Genomic DNA, 18414 nt, shown 5'->3' with positions numbered 1-18414 from the left:
GGATTCTTCCCTGATTGCTCTGGATTTCCTGCCAGCCGGTTCTTTTTGTCAGCTCAGGGACCTGAACCTGCATGCATGGAGGGTGCTGTGCTGTGTCTGCTGGCTATTTCTGTTGGATGAAGGGGCATAGGATATAATCATGCTGACTGTTGTGAAATATTGTACACCTGCACCCCTACACAGGGCCTTCTTTGAAGTGTCAGAGAGGTGCAAGTGTGGAGCCTATGATTGCTAGTTCTCTGTGGGTGGCTTATGATGCAGAAGCTTGTACCCTGACTGATGTGTATCACTGGGACTCTGTCCCTGTGACTGGAATGGAGCCTCAATTTGCCCATCTGTATTTGAGCTTCTCCTGCCCATCATTGTGAATCCTTCTATGGAGAGGTGCTATCTGAGCACTTGGTAGCTATCTGCAGCTGTGGGGCCTGGAGTTGAAAAACCTCTACAATGAAAACTTATAGAACACTGAGCAAAGATGATGGACGACCCATGTTCTTGGATAGGCAGGATTATTATTGTCAAAATAACCATATTACCAAAAGTGTTGTACAGATTCAGTGCAATCCCCATTTAAATACCAATGGCATTCTTTACAGAAATAGAAAAAAAGTCCTAAAATTCATTGCAGGAATAAAAGATAAAAAAATAGCCAAAGTAATCCTGAGCAAGATGAGTAATATTTGAGGCATCACAATACCTGATCTCAGATTATACTACAAAGCTATAGTAACAAAAACAGTATGTTAATGGTGTCAAGAGAAACAGAAAGACCAGTGGAATATAAGACACAGAATAGAAGACACTAGAGGCAAATACACGTAGATACAGTCATCTGATACTTAACATACGTGCCAAAACATAACTTGGAGAAAAGACAACCTTTTTTTTAACAAATGGTTCTGGGAAAACTGGATATCCATTTGTAGAAAAATGAAAATAGATCTTTATCTTTTACCCTGCACAAAAATCCACTCAAAGTGCATCAAACATCTAGGAATTAGACCAGAATCTTTGCAACTGCTGGGAGAACACATAGGGTCAGCATTCCAACATATTGATATAGGCACTATCTCTTTCTTAACGAGACTCCTAAATCTGGAAGTAAAAACAAGAATAAATAAGTGGACTGAATCAAAACGCTTCTGCACAGTAAAGGAAATAAGAGCATGAAGAGAGAACCTACAGAATGGGAGAAAATCTTTGCCAGCTACTCCTTCGTCAGGGAATTAATGTCTAGAATATATAAAGAACTCAACAAACTTAATACCAAAAAAAAAGCCAATCAGTAAATGAACAAAACAGACACTTCTCAAAAGAAGAAACAAATGGCCAACGAATATATGAAAAATGTTCAGAGTCTCTAGCAATCAGGGAAATGCAAATCAAAACTACATTGAGATTTCTTCTCATTTCAGTTAGATTGGAAATCATGAAGAATACAAATAATAATAAATGCTAGCAAGGATGTTGGGGTTAAGGTACACTCATACATTGTTGCTGGGACTGCAAATTAGTATAGCCACTTAATATTTTTCCAACAACTAAAATCAGCAAACTATAGTGATACAGGTACATTGTGTTTATAGCAATGTAACTCACAATAGGTAAGTTACGGAACCAGACTAGTTGCCTGTCAACAGATGAATGGATAAAGAAAATGTGGTATCTACACACAGGGGTATCCACACACAGTGGAGTTTTGTTTAGCCATAAAGAATGAAGTTACGCAATTTGCTGGTAAATGAATGGAACTGGAGAACATTTTGCTAAGCAAAATAAGCCAGACTCAGAAACAAGGATTGAATGTTTTCTCTCATATGTGGGAGCTAGAGAAAAGTATGAGGAAAGTGGGGGAGGGGTTGAGCCCCTGCAAATAGAGATCAGTGGAGTAGAGGATAGAAGGGTGAAGAAGAGGGATGGGAAAAGGGAGGAACAGTAGAATGAAATTGACCAAATTATGCTATGTACATATGTGAATATACCACTGTGAATTTCAGCTTTATGTCTATAAAGCACCAATTTTAAAAATATATAAATAAGCACAAGGAAGACCAGTAGAGTAGAGGAAGGAGAACTGGGCAAGAAGAACAGGGGGAAGGAGTAAGCACTGGGAACTGAAGTGGAAAAAATTATATTCCAGTATGATTATATCATAATGAACCACACTAGTATGCCTAACTATAATGCACAATAAAGTATAAAAAGAATATAATGATTAGTTTTTAAAAGTTTGCTATCCTAAATAATAAATATAACATTGACATTGAGAAAAAAGTTTACTATCTTTGCTTTGTGTATGTTTACTGCTATATTAATAAGGTATACAATGTGAACACACTGTAATAGCCTGACTTCTTTAATTAGAATAAATAAAACTGATGTTCTACCTCATTATTCACAGAAAATAATTCCAGAAGGTTGAAGAGCTAAATAAAAACAAAGCAGTGCAAAAAACTTATGAACAAACTGCTGTAAAATTATTAGGAAAGAGCTAAGCGTGGTAGTACACAACTATAATGCCAGTGACTTGGGAGGCTGAGGTAGAAGGATTCCAAGTTTGAGGCTAGCCTCAGTAACCTCAGAGAGACCCTCAGCACTTAGTGAGACCCCCATTTCAGAATAAACAATGCTGGGCATGTAGCTCATTGGTAAAGTTCCCTGCGTTTAATCCCCGTACAAACAAAACAATTACACACACACACACACACACTATATATATATATATACATATATATGTATATATATATATATATAATATGAAAGAATAATTTAAATCTTAAGAGTGGGAAAACACTAACCCTAGTACCACAAAGAAAACTATTGATAGATTTATTTGACATAAAGGTTGAAGAGTTGTGTTTAATGAGAGATATATTCTCAAAAGTTAAAAGGAAAACAAATCTGACAATTAATGTTTGCAAAATCTGTAACAATATCTGCATAATATGTAGGTCTCCTACAATTCCATTGAGAGAGGTAACTCATTGACACATGCAAACAGTGTGAATAGGCAGTTCAAAAGGTACTGTAAATGACTGATATTAACTTGAAAATGTATTCAGTTGTTAAGGTCAAAGAAATATGAAATAAAACAAGTTTTACAATATTTTTGTATCATGCATATCTATTGGACAAGACTTAAAAAACTATTTCATTATTCGATAGATAAGTACTGTAGTTTAGGAAGGTGGTTGGTAATATCAAAATTTCTAATATGCTTATTTTTTATGTATTTATTTTTAGTTGTAAATGAATCAAAAATATTGATTTTTATGTGGTTCTGAGGATCGAACCTAGTGTCTCACATATGCGAGATTAGCACTCTACCACTGAGTCATAATCTCAAGCCCCTTATTTTTTGGTCTAGTAATTGTGCTTATACTCTCAAACCAGCAATTCTACTTCTTGATGTCTATTGTACTAGTATTGTGTACACATATATGCAAAAATATCAATATAGGAATGTTTATTAAACACTATTTAAATAAAAATTGGAAATAACTAAATGTCAATAATGTATCATCTAAATAAAATATGGCATAATATATTATGAACTACTATGCCTGTACCAGGGATTGAATCTAGGGATGTTCTACCACTGAGCCACATCCCCAGCCTTTTAAAATATTTTATTTGGAGGGGCTGGGGCTGTAGCTCAGTGGTAGATCACCTGCCTCACACGTGTGAGGCACTGGGCTTGATCCTTAGCACCTCATAAAAATAAAGATATTGTGTTCATCTACAATTAAAAAATATTTTTCAAAAATATTTTATTTGGAGACAGAGTCTCACTCAGTTGCTTAGGGCCTCGTGAAGTTGCTGAGGCTGGCTCTGAACCTGCGATTCTCCTGCCTCAGCCACCCAGTTGCTGGGATTACAGGCATGTGCCACTGTATCTGGCTACTATGACTTTTTTTTGAAAAGTGATTTATACCTCTATGTATTAACATGGAAATATGTCCACAGTTGTTTCAGTGAAAAAACAATTTTAAAGCATTTCAGGGTCTCAAATATTTTTTTAAATTCTAGTTTTCTCTGTGAGTATAAATGGATGGAAACAAATAGAAATATCTGGGTACACATAAAAATGGTTTGATTATTAGGAGTTTTGGGGTTTTGGGGGTAGGAAAGAGGATATGGGGCCTTCATAAAGACGGCTTTTTGTATTTCATTTGAATTTTTTTCTAGAATATATTCAGGTCTTCCCTTGTATAGTTAAGTAGTAAAAAAGGAAACATGCTGGAGTTCAAAACTTGTAAAAATGAAATATGAAATAAATAAATTCTGTTTAATTATTATATACCACACATATGTTAGACTGTGGAGGTAGACGCAGAGGTGAATTAGCTTAGTTTTCTAAATTCAAATTTCTGAATTTGGGGCTTAGTGTGAAGAATGCCTAGGATTAAGAGGAGATAGGGAGAATCATAGAACATGTGTGATTGAAGCTTACCCAGTGAAAAAGCTTGAGGGAGCTATTACAGAAGACCCAAGAGCATGATGGGTGGAGGTTATAGAGGGGGAACTTCATGCATAAAGTTATGATAAAAAGATTATAGAATTGTCAAATAAGAGGAAACCTTAGAAGTCAATGGATTTGGCAATCAAGAAGGCAATTCTTCTGTTTCAGAAACCCACCAAGTTCATTTTTTTAGAACCTTTGCATTTTCTTCTGCTCATCTAGTATTCTCTGACCCCAGAAGTTCATATTCCTGAATTCTTTTTATTAAAGTCTCATCTTGATATACTTCTTCTGTAAAATCTTTCTCTTGCCACACAATCACAGTTAAGTCACTCTCTTTATTTAGTCAACAGATGTTTATTTAGCATTCACTATATGCCAGGCAGAGGTACCATGGCACTGTACACAACAGACAAGATCTGCCCTCTTGGTGCCTTGCATTCTAGCACAGATGTTGTTTTTACTTTCTTATTAGTATTGTTGCTGTCTGAAAATCTTATTTGCCTCTGTTTATTGTGTATCTCTGCAGATAAATACTAATTCATATTTCCTGTCCCTAGACAGCTTCTGACACATAATCCATGTTTAATCTGTGAAATATTGAATGGCAGTCTTGGGGAGAACCATTTGAATACATTGATGTAGTAGAGGATTTATTGCCTTATTAATATAATAGGAGTGAGTGGAAGGCAAAGTGAGCAAATGTAGACGATTCTTGTAAGAAATGCTGGTGGCATTATAAAAGGGGAATAAGATGATGGCTTCCTAGGAGAACAAGGTTAGTGCAGGGCAATTTGTTCTATATGGAAGAATTGTGAGCTTATTGAAAGTAAGCTGTGTGCAGCAGGGAGGGTTTGTCCAATTCACTGCTATAGCACATCACCTGGTGCCACACTTTGTAGGTAGCAAGCACACAGTGCATGTCTATTGTAAAATGACTGCCTTTAAACTTGAGGGGACACAGGGAGAGAGAAGAAGGTTGAACATGCATGGGCACTGGGGGAGAAAGAGAGGGAGAGGTTATACACCAGCATAGTACCTAAAGAAGAAAGGAGGAAAAGCAGAAAGGCATAGAAAAATTGAGGCAGAGAGAATGATAGTGGAGTATTCTTGTTGGATAGTTTGAGCTTCTTTTGTGGATAGTGCTATCATTTGCAGAGGGGCAAGGAGAGTTTGGAAACTTGAGGAGAGTTGCTACTTCAGGGATTGTCTAATAGGGTTTTAAATTTTCTGATGACTGGCCTAAACAGCCCCTGATGCACATACTTAAATATTTTGCTTTATGTCATTCCATGTCATGTAAAGAATATACTTATTTATTTCCATTTAGTATATTGAGAATTTGGAAAAATGTGTTAAACTTGAAGTACTGAATCTCAGCTATAATTTAATAGAGAAGATTGAGAAGGTAGACAAGCTCTTAAAATTACGTGAACTCAACTTATCATATAACAAAATCAGGTGAGTGAATATTTCTTTAAGTAGCATTGTAGGGTTTTCTTTTGTTGTTGTTCTTTTTTTCTTTGAGAGGTAAACTAATGTCACCCATTTGCTGGAAGAATCCTTTGAAACAGCAAATATTTTAATAAGTCTTTATTCATTTGTAGGCTAGACCTTCATGATATGATAACTTTATGTTTTGGTACTACTTAAGTACAGAATAATATCTAGTATTTTGGAAGGAGATACATTTTTTGAATACCAAATTTTGTTTTAATTCTGCTCTTGGCAGGTGCTATCTATGGTTCACTGTTTTATTACATGAAGAATATTGATATGAAGCAGAATGTTCTAGCCCTGCCATTTTGAGCCCAAAGATATTCTAACCCCTTTCATCTTAGGTATTTTTCTTTACTTGTTGTTACAAGAAATATACTTTCAATCTTGTTTCCAATGCATAATAATTTTGTGAGAAATAAACATAATCAAACTGATAATGGGTAAAACTACATTTTGAAAATTTGCTATAGACAAAATGATGCAAAAATCAAATAATGAAAATCTTTTTTTTTTTTTTTTTTTGGTTTGTGGTGTTAGGGATTAAACCTGGTGCCTCACACCTGCTAATACGGACTCCATACCTGAGTTACACCCCCAACCAAAGCTTGAAAACCTTATATCAGTAAGCTTTCCTCCCACATTAGACTTGTTAAATATGATGGCCAACAAATCAAAACAAATAACAGCTGCTGAAGTTCCTACAAGACAAAAATGAAATTAAAAAATACTAATTAAAGTCTTAGTATAAAATTTGTGTAAAAAATAACCGATACTGATGATAATAATTTTGACAAAATGGAAATGAAAATAGACAAGCTTAGAAGTATTTTCCTGGTATAGAAAATTGACTGGGTTATTAAATAACATATTATGAGTACCTTGGAAAAATTTTTCATCAATGAAAGTTTATCAATATGAGTGATAAATATTTTATTCATTTAAGTATTCTATAAAAATGCTTATATTCATAAGCAAAGTGTCACTGTAGGGGCTCTGATGTCCTTCTGCACAGTTAACCTTTTGGCAGTGGCCTAATATACTATAGTTATCTCTTGGGCAGGACTACAGCAGGTAGCACAGTGTGTGCTGTGGAGTTTTCCAGCTCTCTCCTGGCTGGCTGCTAGTTCTCATAGTAGCCAGTGGGACTGGCATAGACACACTCCTCTGTCTTCCATTACAGGTCTTGAGTTCTGATAGTAAGATGAGTACAGTTCCTAGGCACAGTAATGAGTTTGCAGTTTCACTGCTCTGGTAAATTTTTTTTGGAGCTACTTTGTTCTCATTAATAAGAAAGGTTGATAAATCATAATTATGAAAAGAACATCACATAGAGCCAAGGATATTTTTTTGTCTTATTGGAAGTTCAGCAACTGTTTGTTGTCTTGTTTCGATTTTTTAGTCATCATATTTACCAAGTCTAACTGAGGGTAAAGCATATAGATATAAGATTTTCAAGCTTTTGTTGGGTGTGTAGCTCAGATTTAATTCCCAGCATATAAAAAGACATGAAAATTACAGTAGAAGGACTTCATCAGTGTATTTGCTTGACTTTGTCCTTTGGTTTCAGCAAAATTGAAGGCATAGAGAATATGTGTAATCTTCAGAAGCTAAACCTTGCAGGAAATGAGATTGAGCACATCCCAGTATGGCTAGGAAAGAAGTTGAAATCTTTGCGAGTCCTCAATCTGAAAGGCAACAAGATATCATCAGTAAGTTATTCAAACTAGTAAGAATCTTTTTCAATTTCTTTAATTTACTGAGAAAAAAATATTAATACTTAAATTTTACAAATGGGATTTCTTTATTTTCTATTAATCAAACACCAGATATATCAAATTCAGATATAACCTAGAATACTCTATAGTAATTAAATACAGTAAGTTCACATTTTGTATAGATTCCATAGCAACTAAGAGTTTATCTCTTAGAATTTCTATCATTTCATTTGAGCTCTTATTCCCATTTTACATGTAAAGCCTCAGAGATGTTAAGTCCCTGTCCGAAGTTACAGCTTGAGCTAGAATCCAGATGATTGAATGAATGCCTAGAAGAGTTTTTTTTTTTTTCCTGGCAGTATTTCCTTAAATTCAGAATGTGGATATTGGTACATATCCTTGTGTCTTTTAGATTCAATTATAACTCAGTTTTGTGCAGTTTTACTAAATTTTTTCACTACCATTTGTATTTTTGATCTGTTCAATTAATATAATGAAGAATGATAAAGACTTGAATTCAAATCCTGTTTTATTCACTTAGACTCTGAGCTTTGGGCAAGTCACCTGACTTCTTTCAATCTGTTTCTTTATCTGTAAAGTTAAGATGATGCGTCCATTGTAGGTTGTTGTGAAGAGTTACAAATAGAATGATATAAAGAAAATGCCCAGTACTGTCCCAATACATTACTCACATGCTGCCTTTCTGTTCCTTTCCTCAAACTGCTTTTGAGCCCTTGGTTTCACGAATAGGTTTTTTTGCTATTGTTAAGAACAATTTCCAGGATTTATTATTTCCTTTAGGTAGTTTATGATTTTTAAAGTAAAATATACCAATGCTACTGTTATGTCATTTCAGCTTCAGGATGTCAGCAAGTTGAAACCACTTCAAGATTTGACTTCTCTGATATTAGTTGAAAATCCAGTCGTGACCCTTCCTCACTACCTCCAGTTTACCATTTTCCACCTGCGTTCGCTGGAAAGTTTGGAAGGTCAGCCAGTAACCACTCAGGACAGGGAGGAGGCTTTTGAGAGATTCAGTTTAGGTAAGATGACAGTTTAAAAAACTGAATTTGAATGAGGAAAGAATTTGTTTTCAGAACTTACCTAGAAAAAAATGTATTATAAACTTTCTGATGACATTACATTTGCAGAGATGCCACCATAAATCAACTAATTTAATTGAGCATATTCAGTGCACCAGGCACTGTACTTGACATTAAGGATACAATGGTGAGCAAGACACTTGGTGCTGGCCTTCATGCAGCTTATGGTTTTGTGGAACAGACAAAAAGCAGTTAAACCCAGGTAAAGCAACAAGAGGGGAGCCCTGTTGTGGTACAGAGTGGTGTAAAGGAGTGGCTCTTGAGGCAGTGACATGGAAGCTAAAGGCAAGGGGAGGAGAGGCCAGCCATGTGAGGAATGGCACTCAGGGAGAGAGAGAAGCTGGGTCTCTGGGGTTATAAAGACCCTAGTGGGGTCAAGCAACTGAAAGATCAGTATGACTGGAGGAGTGCAAGAAAAAGTTTGGAGAGAAGGGGGAGGTTCAAGATGGAACAGAGCCTTGTGGTTTGGATTTTATTCTAGCTGCAGTAAAAAACCATGGTCAAGTTTTAAGCAGGGATGGGCCAGGAACAAGCTCTATATTAAGGAGATCATTTTGGATGCAGGTTGGAGAATGACTTGGAGCAGGGCATAGAGGAGATGGAGGGGCATGTTAGGAAGAACTATGACAGTCATGCAGGCTAGAAGTGTGGGTGGCCTGTGCTTAGGTGATAGATGTGGAAATGAAAAATAGATGGATCACTTTTAATGGTAGAATCAGCAGCACTCTCTAATGGAGTAGGTAATTCTCAGGCTTCTGGCTTAATTGGCTTAATTAGGTGGTGATATCATGTAGAAAACGGGGAGAATTCAGAGTTATCTTTAGGACATGATGAGTTTGAATTATGTGTGAGGTGGCAAATAGAAAATAGAAAATATGTGTCTGGAGTTCAAAGAGGTCTGTATCAGAGATACAGATTGAGCATCACTAATCTGAATATATAAAATCCAAAATGCTCCTAAATCTGAAACTTTGAGTACTTTTCTAATGCTACAAGTGGATATTGTTCACAGTCAAAACACAGGTACATTAAAATTTTGTATAAAAATTACTTTCAGGTCATATGTGTTTGTATAACTGTATCTAAAAAAGAAATGAATTTTGTGTTTAGACTTGGATTCAGTGCCAATATATCTCTTTATGTAACTACAAATATTCCAAATCTGAAAAATAAATCAGTCCCAAGATAAAGGAGATTCAGCTGGAATAAATTTGGTTGTCATCAGCATAAAAATAGTACTTAATTCCATAGGAATCAGTTTTCTCATGCAGTCAGGGGTGAGAAGAGAAAGAAAGGCAGCCAACTAAGGAAACTGAAAAAGTGAGGCCAACAGGGTAGTAGAAAACCAGGAAATAGTGGGTTACAGAGGCCCAGAGAAGAAATCTTCAAGAGAGGATGTGGTAAGCTTTGTTGAATGTTGCTGAGGCACAAAGTAAGATGAGCACAGAGAAGTGCCTGATTGTGACAGGGATGGGGGAAAGGCTGGATAATAATGTATTGAAGAATGGAAGGGAGATATTTGCCTGAAGATTTGAAATTTCCTCCCATAATTTCTCTCTTCTAACACTTAAATGAATGAAGGTGTTTCTTTTCGTTTTTTACTGTTTAAAAGTTAAAAAAAAAAAAAGAAAGCTAAACTAAAAATTAACCAGTAGCTTTCAGGCCAGGAAATGGGGAGGAAAAAAATGTAGTTAACCTCAAAATCAGTAGTCAAAGAAATAAGCAGTATATCTTAAGAGCGGACTGCAGAGACAAATCATGCCTCAGTAGGATTGGAGAAAGAAGAGAGGCCATCCCTTGACAGAAGGAACACTTTCTCCATCAGAAAGGAGAGAAGATGTGCAGGTCATGGGGTTTTGTTGCTTTGGTGGTGGGAAAATAAGGGAGTTCCCATGGGTGGGGTCTGTTTTCTCAATGAAATGTGAGGTCATCAGCTGAGAAAGAGACCCAAAGAAGTATGGGAAGTTTGAGGAAAAAGAGGAAGATAAGAAATCACCATTGTAGTGTACTGGGTAATAAGCTGCTATGTTCAACCATTTGGAATGGATGTTAGTCCACTTTCAACCTACAAAAGCAGCAGTTTTATATGGTTTAATCCAATACTTCAGAAACATGGTAAATTTCTTATTTGTTTAGGACCCCTCCCCCAATTCTACTTTTTTTCCCCTGAAATTTATTTTGGAATTATTAAAAATTTAAATAATGCAGAGTAATCATATAAATATACTGTTGGAGGAAATGTTTCAACCACTTATGGCTCATTCATGACTTCAGACTGTAATTAGGAGCCTTTAATGTGGTGAGCTCTTAGGACCCAGTAGAGACCAGGTGGATGGAGTTGCTGTTCTCCTGAAGCTTTAGTGGGGAAGATAGGCAGATAGTATAGTAGATCACATATTACAACTCCCTGGGTGACAAGGGCTGGAGCATAAGTTCAGGGTGCATGAGAGCTTCCCTAAGAAGCATCCAACCCAGAGAGAGGAGAGAGTCAGGGCAGTCTTCTCAGAATGGTTTGTAAAGCTCAACCCCTAGAGGATGCAGAAGAGACCTATAGGAAATGGAGGAAGATAGGTTCAGGCAGAGGATGAGAATAAGCCTGCAGCAGTGAAGAGGCATTGTCAGTGTAGTGAAGAGTCATTTCAGGAAAGCTGCAGAGATATGCTTGAAGATGAGGCTCAAGAGGGAGATTGGGGCCAAATCATCTTTACGGAAGATTTATGAATCTTATTCTAAGAGTGATAGGAAATAGTTGAAGGATTTCAATACAATGTAATGTTTTGCATACATGTTTACAATATTCTCAAAAATGTAATTATTCATATCAAATAAAATGCTGCATATTTTAAAAGGGACTGGGAAAGTTTTTCATTTATCAACAAACTAAAATACTTGGAAGTCAATTCTTATGTTTTAAAAATGTCATCAAAATAATAATGACTTCTTGCCTCGTAATATATATCCATTTCAAGTGTAAGATGGTTTTCTCTCAAAGCATGGTATATAATTTTAAAATTGTAATTATACCATATTTAACTTCTTTTGTTATTCTTTTGAGAAATAGCCTTGCCTTTTTTCAAGTAAGAAACATAATGATAAATACACTATCCATTTTTATTGACAGAAGAGGTAGAAAGACTGGAAAAAGACCTAGAAAAGAAGATGATGGAAACTGAAGAGCTTAAGAGCAAACAAATAAGATTCCTTGAGGAAATTAAAAATCAAGATAAATTAAACAAATCATTAAAAGAAGAAGCAATATTACAGAAACAGAGCTGTGAGGAGCTAGAAATTGACCTAAACATGAAAAATGAATTGGTAAGTCTGATTTTACATCACATTGATTATATTCTCTTCAGGTAGAAAATTCTTTGTCCTTGTGTCTAAAAATACAACTTCTTGACCGTAGAAAGGGGTAGATGTATTTTAATAGAATATGTGCAAAAGGCTTTACTGACTGCAGTTGACCATGTGCCATGTGATATGGCTTCCTGAAAGATTAGTGTTCTTTGGGGCTGCCCAAAGGGGGAAGGTGATGTTCCTCACTGTGAGAAGTCAGTAAGATCATCCCTGATGTTCATATTTTTTTTTAAGCAAGAGCATTGTTGGAGAGAGTATACATTTGCAAAAACTTTTAGAAGACAATTTGGGAAAAATATCCAAATTTTAAATAGACCCTCTGTCTCAGAGATTGAATTTCCAATAATATATTCTATAGAAATAGTGGCAAGAATGTACAAAGATTATATATATACCTAAATGTATATGTATGTATGTGTGTATATATAACATATAACACATATATACATATACAAGGATATTCACTGCAATATTATTCATATGATCAAAAATTGTAAATAGCCAAAATGTCCCTCAGTGAACCCTGAAGTGATAAAATAATATATTGTTTTGAATAAAATGAAGTACGGTTTTATGTCCTAAAGTGGAAGATACCTGACACTTTTTATTATGCATAAAAAAGCAAGTTGCGAAACAATATCAAAATCAAATATGATCTTATATCTCAAAGTGTATGACAGTTTCTTAGGGGAGAAATGGCAAAATATGCACCAAACTCTTGAAAGTAGGTATTTCCAAAAAGTGGAATTACAGAACACTTTCAGTTTATGCATATCTGTAATGGCTAAATTTTATATAGTTGGGCTTTATGGTCGAAACAGAAAAAGGATACTAAAACTGAAAGATTTAGACAATCTAAATGGCATAATTTGAGAAAGTAACCAAGATACTTCAAAGGTCTTGGGACCATGTCACATGAAGAATGATCAGAGGGACAGAGTTGTCCAGGCTAGAGAAGAGGAGACTCAGCGAGCTATGATAATTTCTCTCAGATATTCAAAGAACTGTTTCATGGAAGAGGAATTATAGACCAAGACCTCATCATAAACCAATTGATAGGAAAATATGTTTTCATTTAATGATAAAGAAATTCCTAAAAGTTGGCCTGCAATGGAATAACTGGAATGTTTGCTATCACTGACAGGCAGAGGCTGGCCATATGCTCAGGGTTTTGGAGAAAGATCATTTGATAGGAAGGTGGGCCTTTTCAACCCAAAGAATCTAATTTTATAAACTTATTAGGCTATTTAGGGAAAAATAACTATTGGTACCCTTTTCTCTCCCCTCCTTTTAAATAATTCCTCATTTTACTTATGTATAACTTAGGGAATTTTACTTATCCTATAAATAATAAAGTCTTTGATATAGTTATCCTTTTTGGATCTCCCTTTCTTCAAGTTTGGCATTCTCACATTCTCACTCAGTTACTTGTTTTTTTAAGAAGAAGAATTCTGCTTAATCACTTACTTTTAAAAAAAAGTATTTCTTAGTTGTTGATGGACCTTTATTTTCTTTATTTGTATGTGGTGCTGAGAATCTGCCCCAGTGCTTCACACATGCTAGGCAAATACTCTTCCACTGAGCTATAACCCCAACCCTAATCACTTACTTTTTAAAACAAAGACAAAAGAGTATTCTCTCCTCTGTGCGGAAGGAAGTTGTTGAAGTGTGAATTTTAACTAACTCCTACTTAAAATCTCTTTTGCCTGAGAAAGAAAAGGGAACATGATGGAAATCCAGGACAGCTTCTCCAGCTCTGTACCTCCAATGTTCAGAGCATTTGTGGGTTCCTTTATATGCTACTTAATTTGAAGGTAGTTTTCATATATCTCGGCTGTATCCTGAAAGCATATATTAATAATGTTAATAGATGATTATTAGTGATTCTAGATTATTCAGACTCTGTTGCTTTTCAGTTTGTAATAGAATGGATTGATGAGTAATGAAACCAGTGGAGAATGGTAATCAATGTTACTTAAACAATGAACTCTTTTTGCCATTATATGACATACAAAAATAAAACCCAGTACTTATTTGGTATCATGTGACATTTGTGAACATTTAATAAATTTTCCTCAGTTGTTTTTCTGTTTTAGAACATAGAATCCATTTTATTACTAAGAAAGGAACTTGATAATTTGTATATGCTGACTCCCTGATGCATGTTAATCAACCCATTAAACACCTTAGTTAATATGTCTTAAGGCTTTGCTTTGTCCCGAAAGTATCGTTTGTTATAGTTTTCTTTTTTGCTTATTTATGTTATTATTAATATGGTTGTGCTGTGAATAAATGTTTTGTAAATTGTCAGCAGTTTTGCTCTTTTTTCTGTAGCTACTTTTCTTAGATTGTGCTTTTTTCTGTGTCATTATTACTTTTATAAGTAATAACAATTTAAAACATTTTAACATGTATATTTTTGTAACAAGTTCAGACAACACAAATGTATACAGTAGAAATGAAAATCTACTCTTCCCCTGCTCCTTTCCCCAAGCATTGATATAGGTCCTTTTTGTTTTCTATACATATACAATATATGTAATTAAATAATTACACCCTTGAATGTTTGTTATTTTTTTAAAAAAGGAATCCTATTATGTATGATTATCCTGCATCTTATCTTTCACAAAGCAGTACATGTAGACAGCTCTCCAAGTTTAAAATATATGTATATATGTACATATGTGTACATATGTGTGTATATATACACACACACACACATATATAAATCTTTCTCATTTTTTTCCTTTTTTAAAATTTTTTTATAATTATTTATATATGATGCAGAATGCATTACAACTCTTCTATAGAGAGAGAGCACATTTTTTCATATCTCTGGTTGTATACATAGTATATTCACACCAATTCTTCATACATGTACTTTGAATAGTAATGATCATCACATTCCACCATCATTAATTACCCCATGCCTCCTCCCTTCCCCTCCAACCCCTCTGCCCTATCGAGAGTTCGTCTATTCCTCCCATGCTCCCATTCCCTATCCCACTATGAATCAGCCTCCTTATATCAAAGAAAACATTCGGCATTTGGTTTTTTGGATAAAAATATGGAATGCTTCACAAATTTGTGTGTCATCCTTGTGCAGGGGCTATGTTAATCTTCTCTGTATCATTCCAATTTTAGTATATGTGCTGCTGAAGCGAGCACTTTCTCATTCTTTCTATATTCTAAATTGTGTTCTCTTAAGTGGATCCTCTGTAATTTAGTTAGTGTTGATGGTTTTTTGGTATTAGAGATAAGTACTACAAAATCTGTGTGTGTGTGTGTGTGTGTGTGTGTGTGTGTATGTATGTGCCTTATGCATACACACTAGTATTTCTTCAGCATAAATCACTTTGAGTGGAATTACTGTGTAATTCTCTTTTAAATTTTTAATAAATGTGAATACCCACTTCAAAAAGCTTATGGCCAATTTATACTTCCATAGCAGTAAGTGAAAGGGTCCAATTTTCAGCTGGGTATTGTTATTTTGAATTTATAAATATAATAGAAAAAATGGAATCTCATTATTGTTTTTTTCTCATTTCCATAATTGTTGGCAAGCTGAATATTACATATGTATTTATTGGCTATTATGTATTTATTCTTTAAATTGCCACTTAAATTGTTTTGCCTAGACTTCTCTTACTACAAAGGCTATTATATGTTTAAAAACAATCTGAGCATTAGTCTAAGAATGTACATTTGAAAAATATTTTCTGTTATCCTTTAAAGAATATTTGATGGTAATATTATCTACAATTGTATAATGTTTTCCTTTTTTTTTTTTTTTTGTAGTATTAGGGATTAAACCCAGAGCCCCTGCATGTTAGATGTTAGGTGCTATGCCACTGAACTATATCACCAGCCTCTTTTTGCCCCAAGGTGGGGTAGGGGAATGGTCTTGCTAAGTTGTCTAGACTGGCTTCAAACTTGTGATCCTCCTGCCTCACCTTCCATAGTAACTGGGTGCAGGCATGTGCCACTGCACCCTGCTTTGTTTTTCAGTTTTATAAAATAATTGCTCATGCATTAGAGCACTTTCTTTATAAAAGAAAAATAGCATTGAAGTTAGTCTTTCAGTGGCCACTTAAACTGTAGTAGTCCCCTATCCCAACCCCAACAAATGTTAATTGAAGGGCTGGGGATGTGGCTCAAGCGGTAGCGCCTGGCATGCGTGCGGCCCGGGTTCGATACTCAGCACCACATACCAACAAAGATGTTGTGTCCGCCGAGAACTAAAAAAAAATAAATATTAAAAATTCTCTCCCTCTCTCTCTCACTCTCTCTCCTCTCTCACTCTCTCTTTAAAAAAAAATGTTAATTGAATTCATTCTGTCCATGTGCAGGTTGTTTCATTTCTATCCTTTTGTTTACTTAATTTTAAAATGAGGATGATTTGCTTGTCCTGCCAGCTTTATAGACTGGTGAGGATTTAATGAGATTATGAATGTGAAAATAATTTGAAATGAATCGAGCTAAGTAAGGGAAGGTGGTAAATTTATTATTCACATTTGGAGTGGGGATAAGATATGTCCATATAGGAACAATGCAAGTACTAGTAGCCATACCTTCCTGTGGTAAATTGTCAATAAAGAGCACTTGTGGTATCACATCTGAGAGTTCTCCAGTTGACGGTATCTGTTTGCTTCTTTCTTCTTTTAGCCCTTGTTTTGGTTTCTTGCAGGCCCTTTTCTGCGATTCTTTATTCTTCCTTAAAGGTAGTTCTTTATTCTTCCTTAAAGGTAGTTCTTAAAGGTATTCTTCCTTAAAGGGCTGAACTGCATACTATGTTTTTCATGATTTGCATGATAATTTGTATTCATATGTTTTTGTGTTTTAAGTTTTGAAACTGGCTTGCCTCATTGAGAAATGTGCCTGTGTATGTATTATGTTTTGAATGACTGTGTACATAGGGGAACAGATTTGAATGTTGGGGAAAGAATTTGTATTATTTTTCCTGTTGGTAAACAGGTTAACTACAGTCATCTCTTGATTTTAATAGCCAGTGAGTGCTACAGCTCACCTACTTTCCAGTTCCTTTGACTTTTAGTTTGCAGACATTGATGCATTTCTTCAACATGTATTTATTGAGTACTTAACTATATACTAAGCCTAAGGCTATAAGAGACACAAAGGGACTTTGAAACACATAGGCTATTTAATAGATACCAGTACATGCACACTCCATGATTCCACTCATATTTACCTTTGGTTTGGCCCTATAGTCAATGAGCTATGGAGAGAGAAGCCCAGGATTGTTGTTGATTGAGTTGCTTCATTGAGACTCAAAGCCTTATGAGCATTCACTGAAAAGATAAGTATGGCTAATATGCTAGGCACCCTACAGCAGGACATTGGGACAATAGGCAGAATGTTAGATTGGAAACCAGGCTCTTGGAATTGAACGTTGTCTCTTCTGCTGTAAGCTATGCAATAAGGCAAGTCCTTTAATTCCAGTGAGATAGCAAATGAGGGTGTCACACAGAATTAGTACTTGGATCAGTGTTACTTCCATTTTAACAGATTATCAGGAGGTGACTGTAAGTTAAATTGTGCACGACTGATTTCCTGACCTTGTAAAATGCTTGTGTTTGTTTATGTTTTATTCTTTTTTGCTTGCATTTTTATGTTTATGAAATATTTCTGCATGATCTTTATCAGATACTGGCAAAAGTAAAGATAATAATCACTTAGTGGACCTTTGAAATGAACTCAAAGAGTACATGTAATAGAAAAAGGGCTTGTGTTGATAGTAGTAAAATACTTAGCTTTCACCACTAATCTTTTGACAAGTCAATTCACCAATCTGAGTTTCAGTTTATTTATATGTTCAGATAATTATATTGAATGATTCATATATCCTCCTTCTTCCAGCTCCAAAACTTTCTGAGTAACTAAAAAGTTATAGTATAATTACTTTATTAAAATTTTAATATTACATATTTGGATCTGATGGAGCTTTTTAAATTCCTTATCCTCTGTTACAAATAATGATGTTCTGAACATTTAAAACTTAAGAAGCCAGTAGCCACAAATACTACGACAACAGTACAGTTAAAAGTAATCTCTAATATCATCCTTCTCACTGCTCTGTAGTTACTGTCAAATATTATTCCTCCATGATTTGAAGATATCATTAAAACCAAGAGTAAGTTAAATAAATTAATACTAAGTCTTGAGACATCATGAAACAGATACTTAGTAGACTAGTTTAAAGATAATTAATACAGAACTGTTTTACATTTAGGTAAAACAAATTTAAATTTAAATATCT

General features: G+C 34.9%; 1 protein-coding gene across 1 annotated transcript in view; it reads left to right on the top strand.

Annotated features, from left to right (window-relative positions):
* Positions 1–18414, top strand: part of CNTRL (centriolin) — an 83005-nt gene that overhangs the window by 4346 nt on the left and 60245 nt on the right. Inside the window, 6 exon segments of the mRNA XM_081279271.1 lie at positions 5793–5923; positions 7530–7671; positions 8534–8720; positions 11902–12095; positions 16803–16833; positions 16836–16858. Of these exon segments, the coding sequence (XP_081135397.1) occupies positions 5793–5923; positions 7530–7671; positions 8534–8720; positions 11902–12095; positions 16803–16833; positions 16836–16858 (708 nt within the window).

This window comes from Spermophilus citellus (assembly GCF_964194105.1).
Source record: "Spermophilus citellus genome assembly, chromosome: 2".
NCBI classification, from domain to species: Eukaryota; Metazoa; Chordata; class Mammalia; order Rodentia; family Sciuridae; genus Spermophilus; species Spermophilus citellus.
Note: the sequence above shows the minus strand (reverse complement) of the source record. Positions and strands in the feature narration are given on the sequence as shown.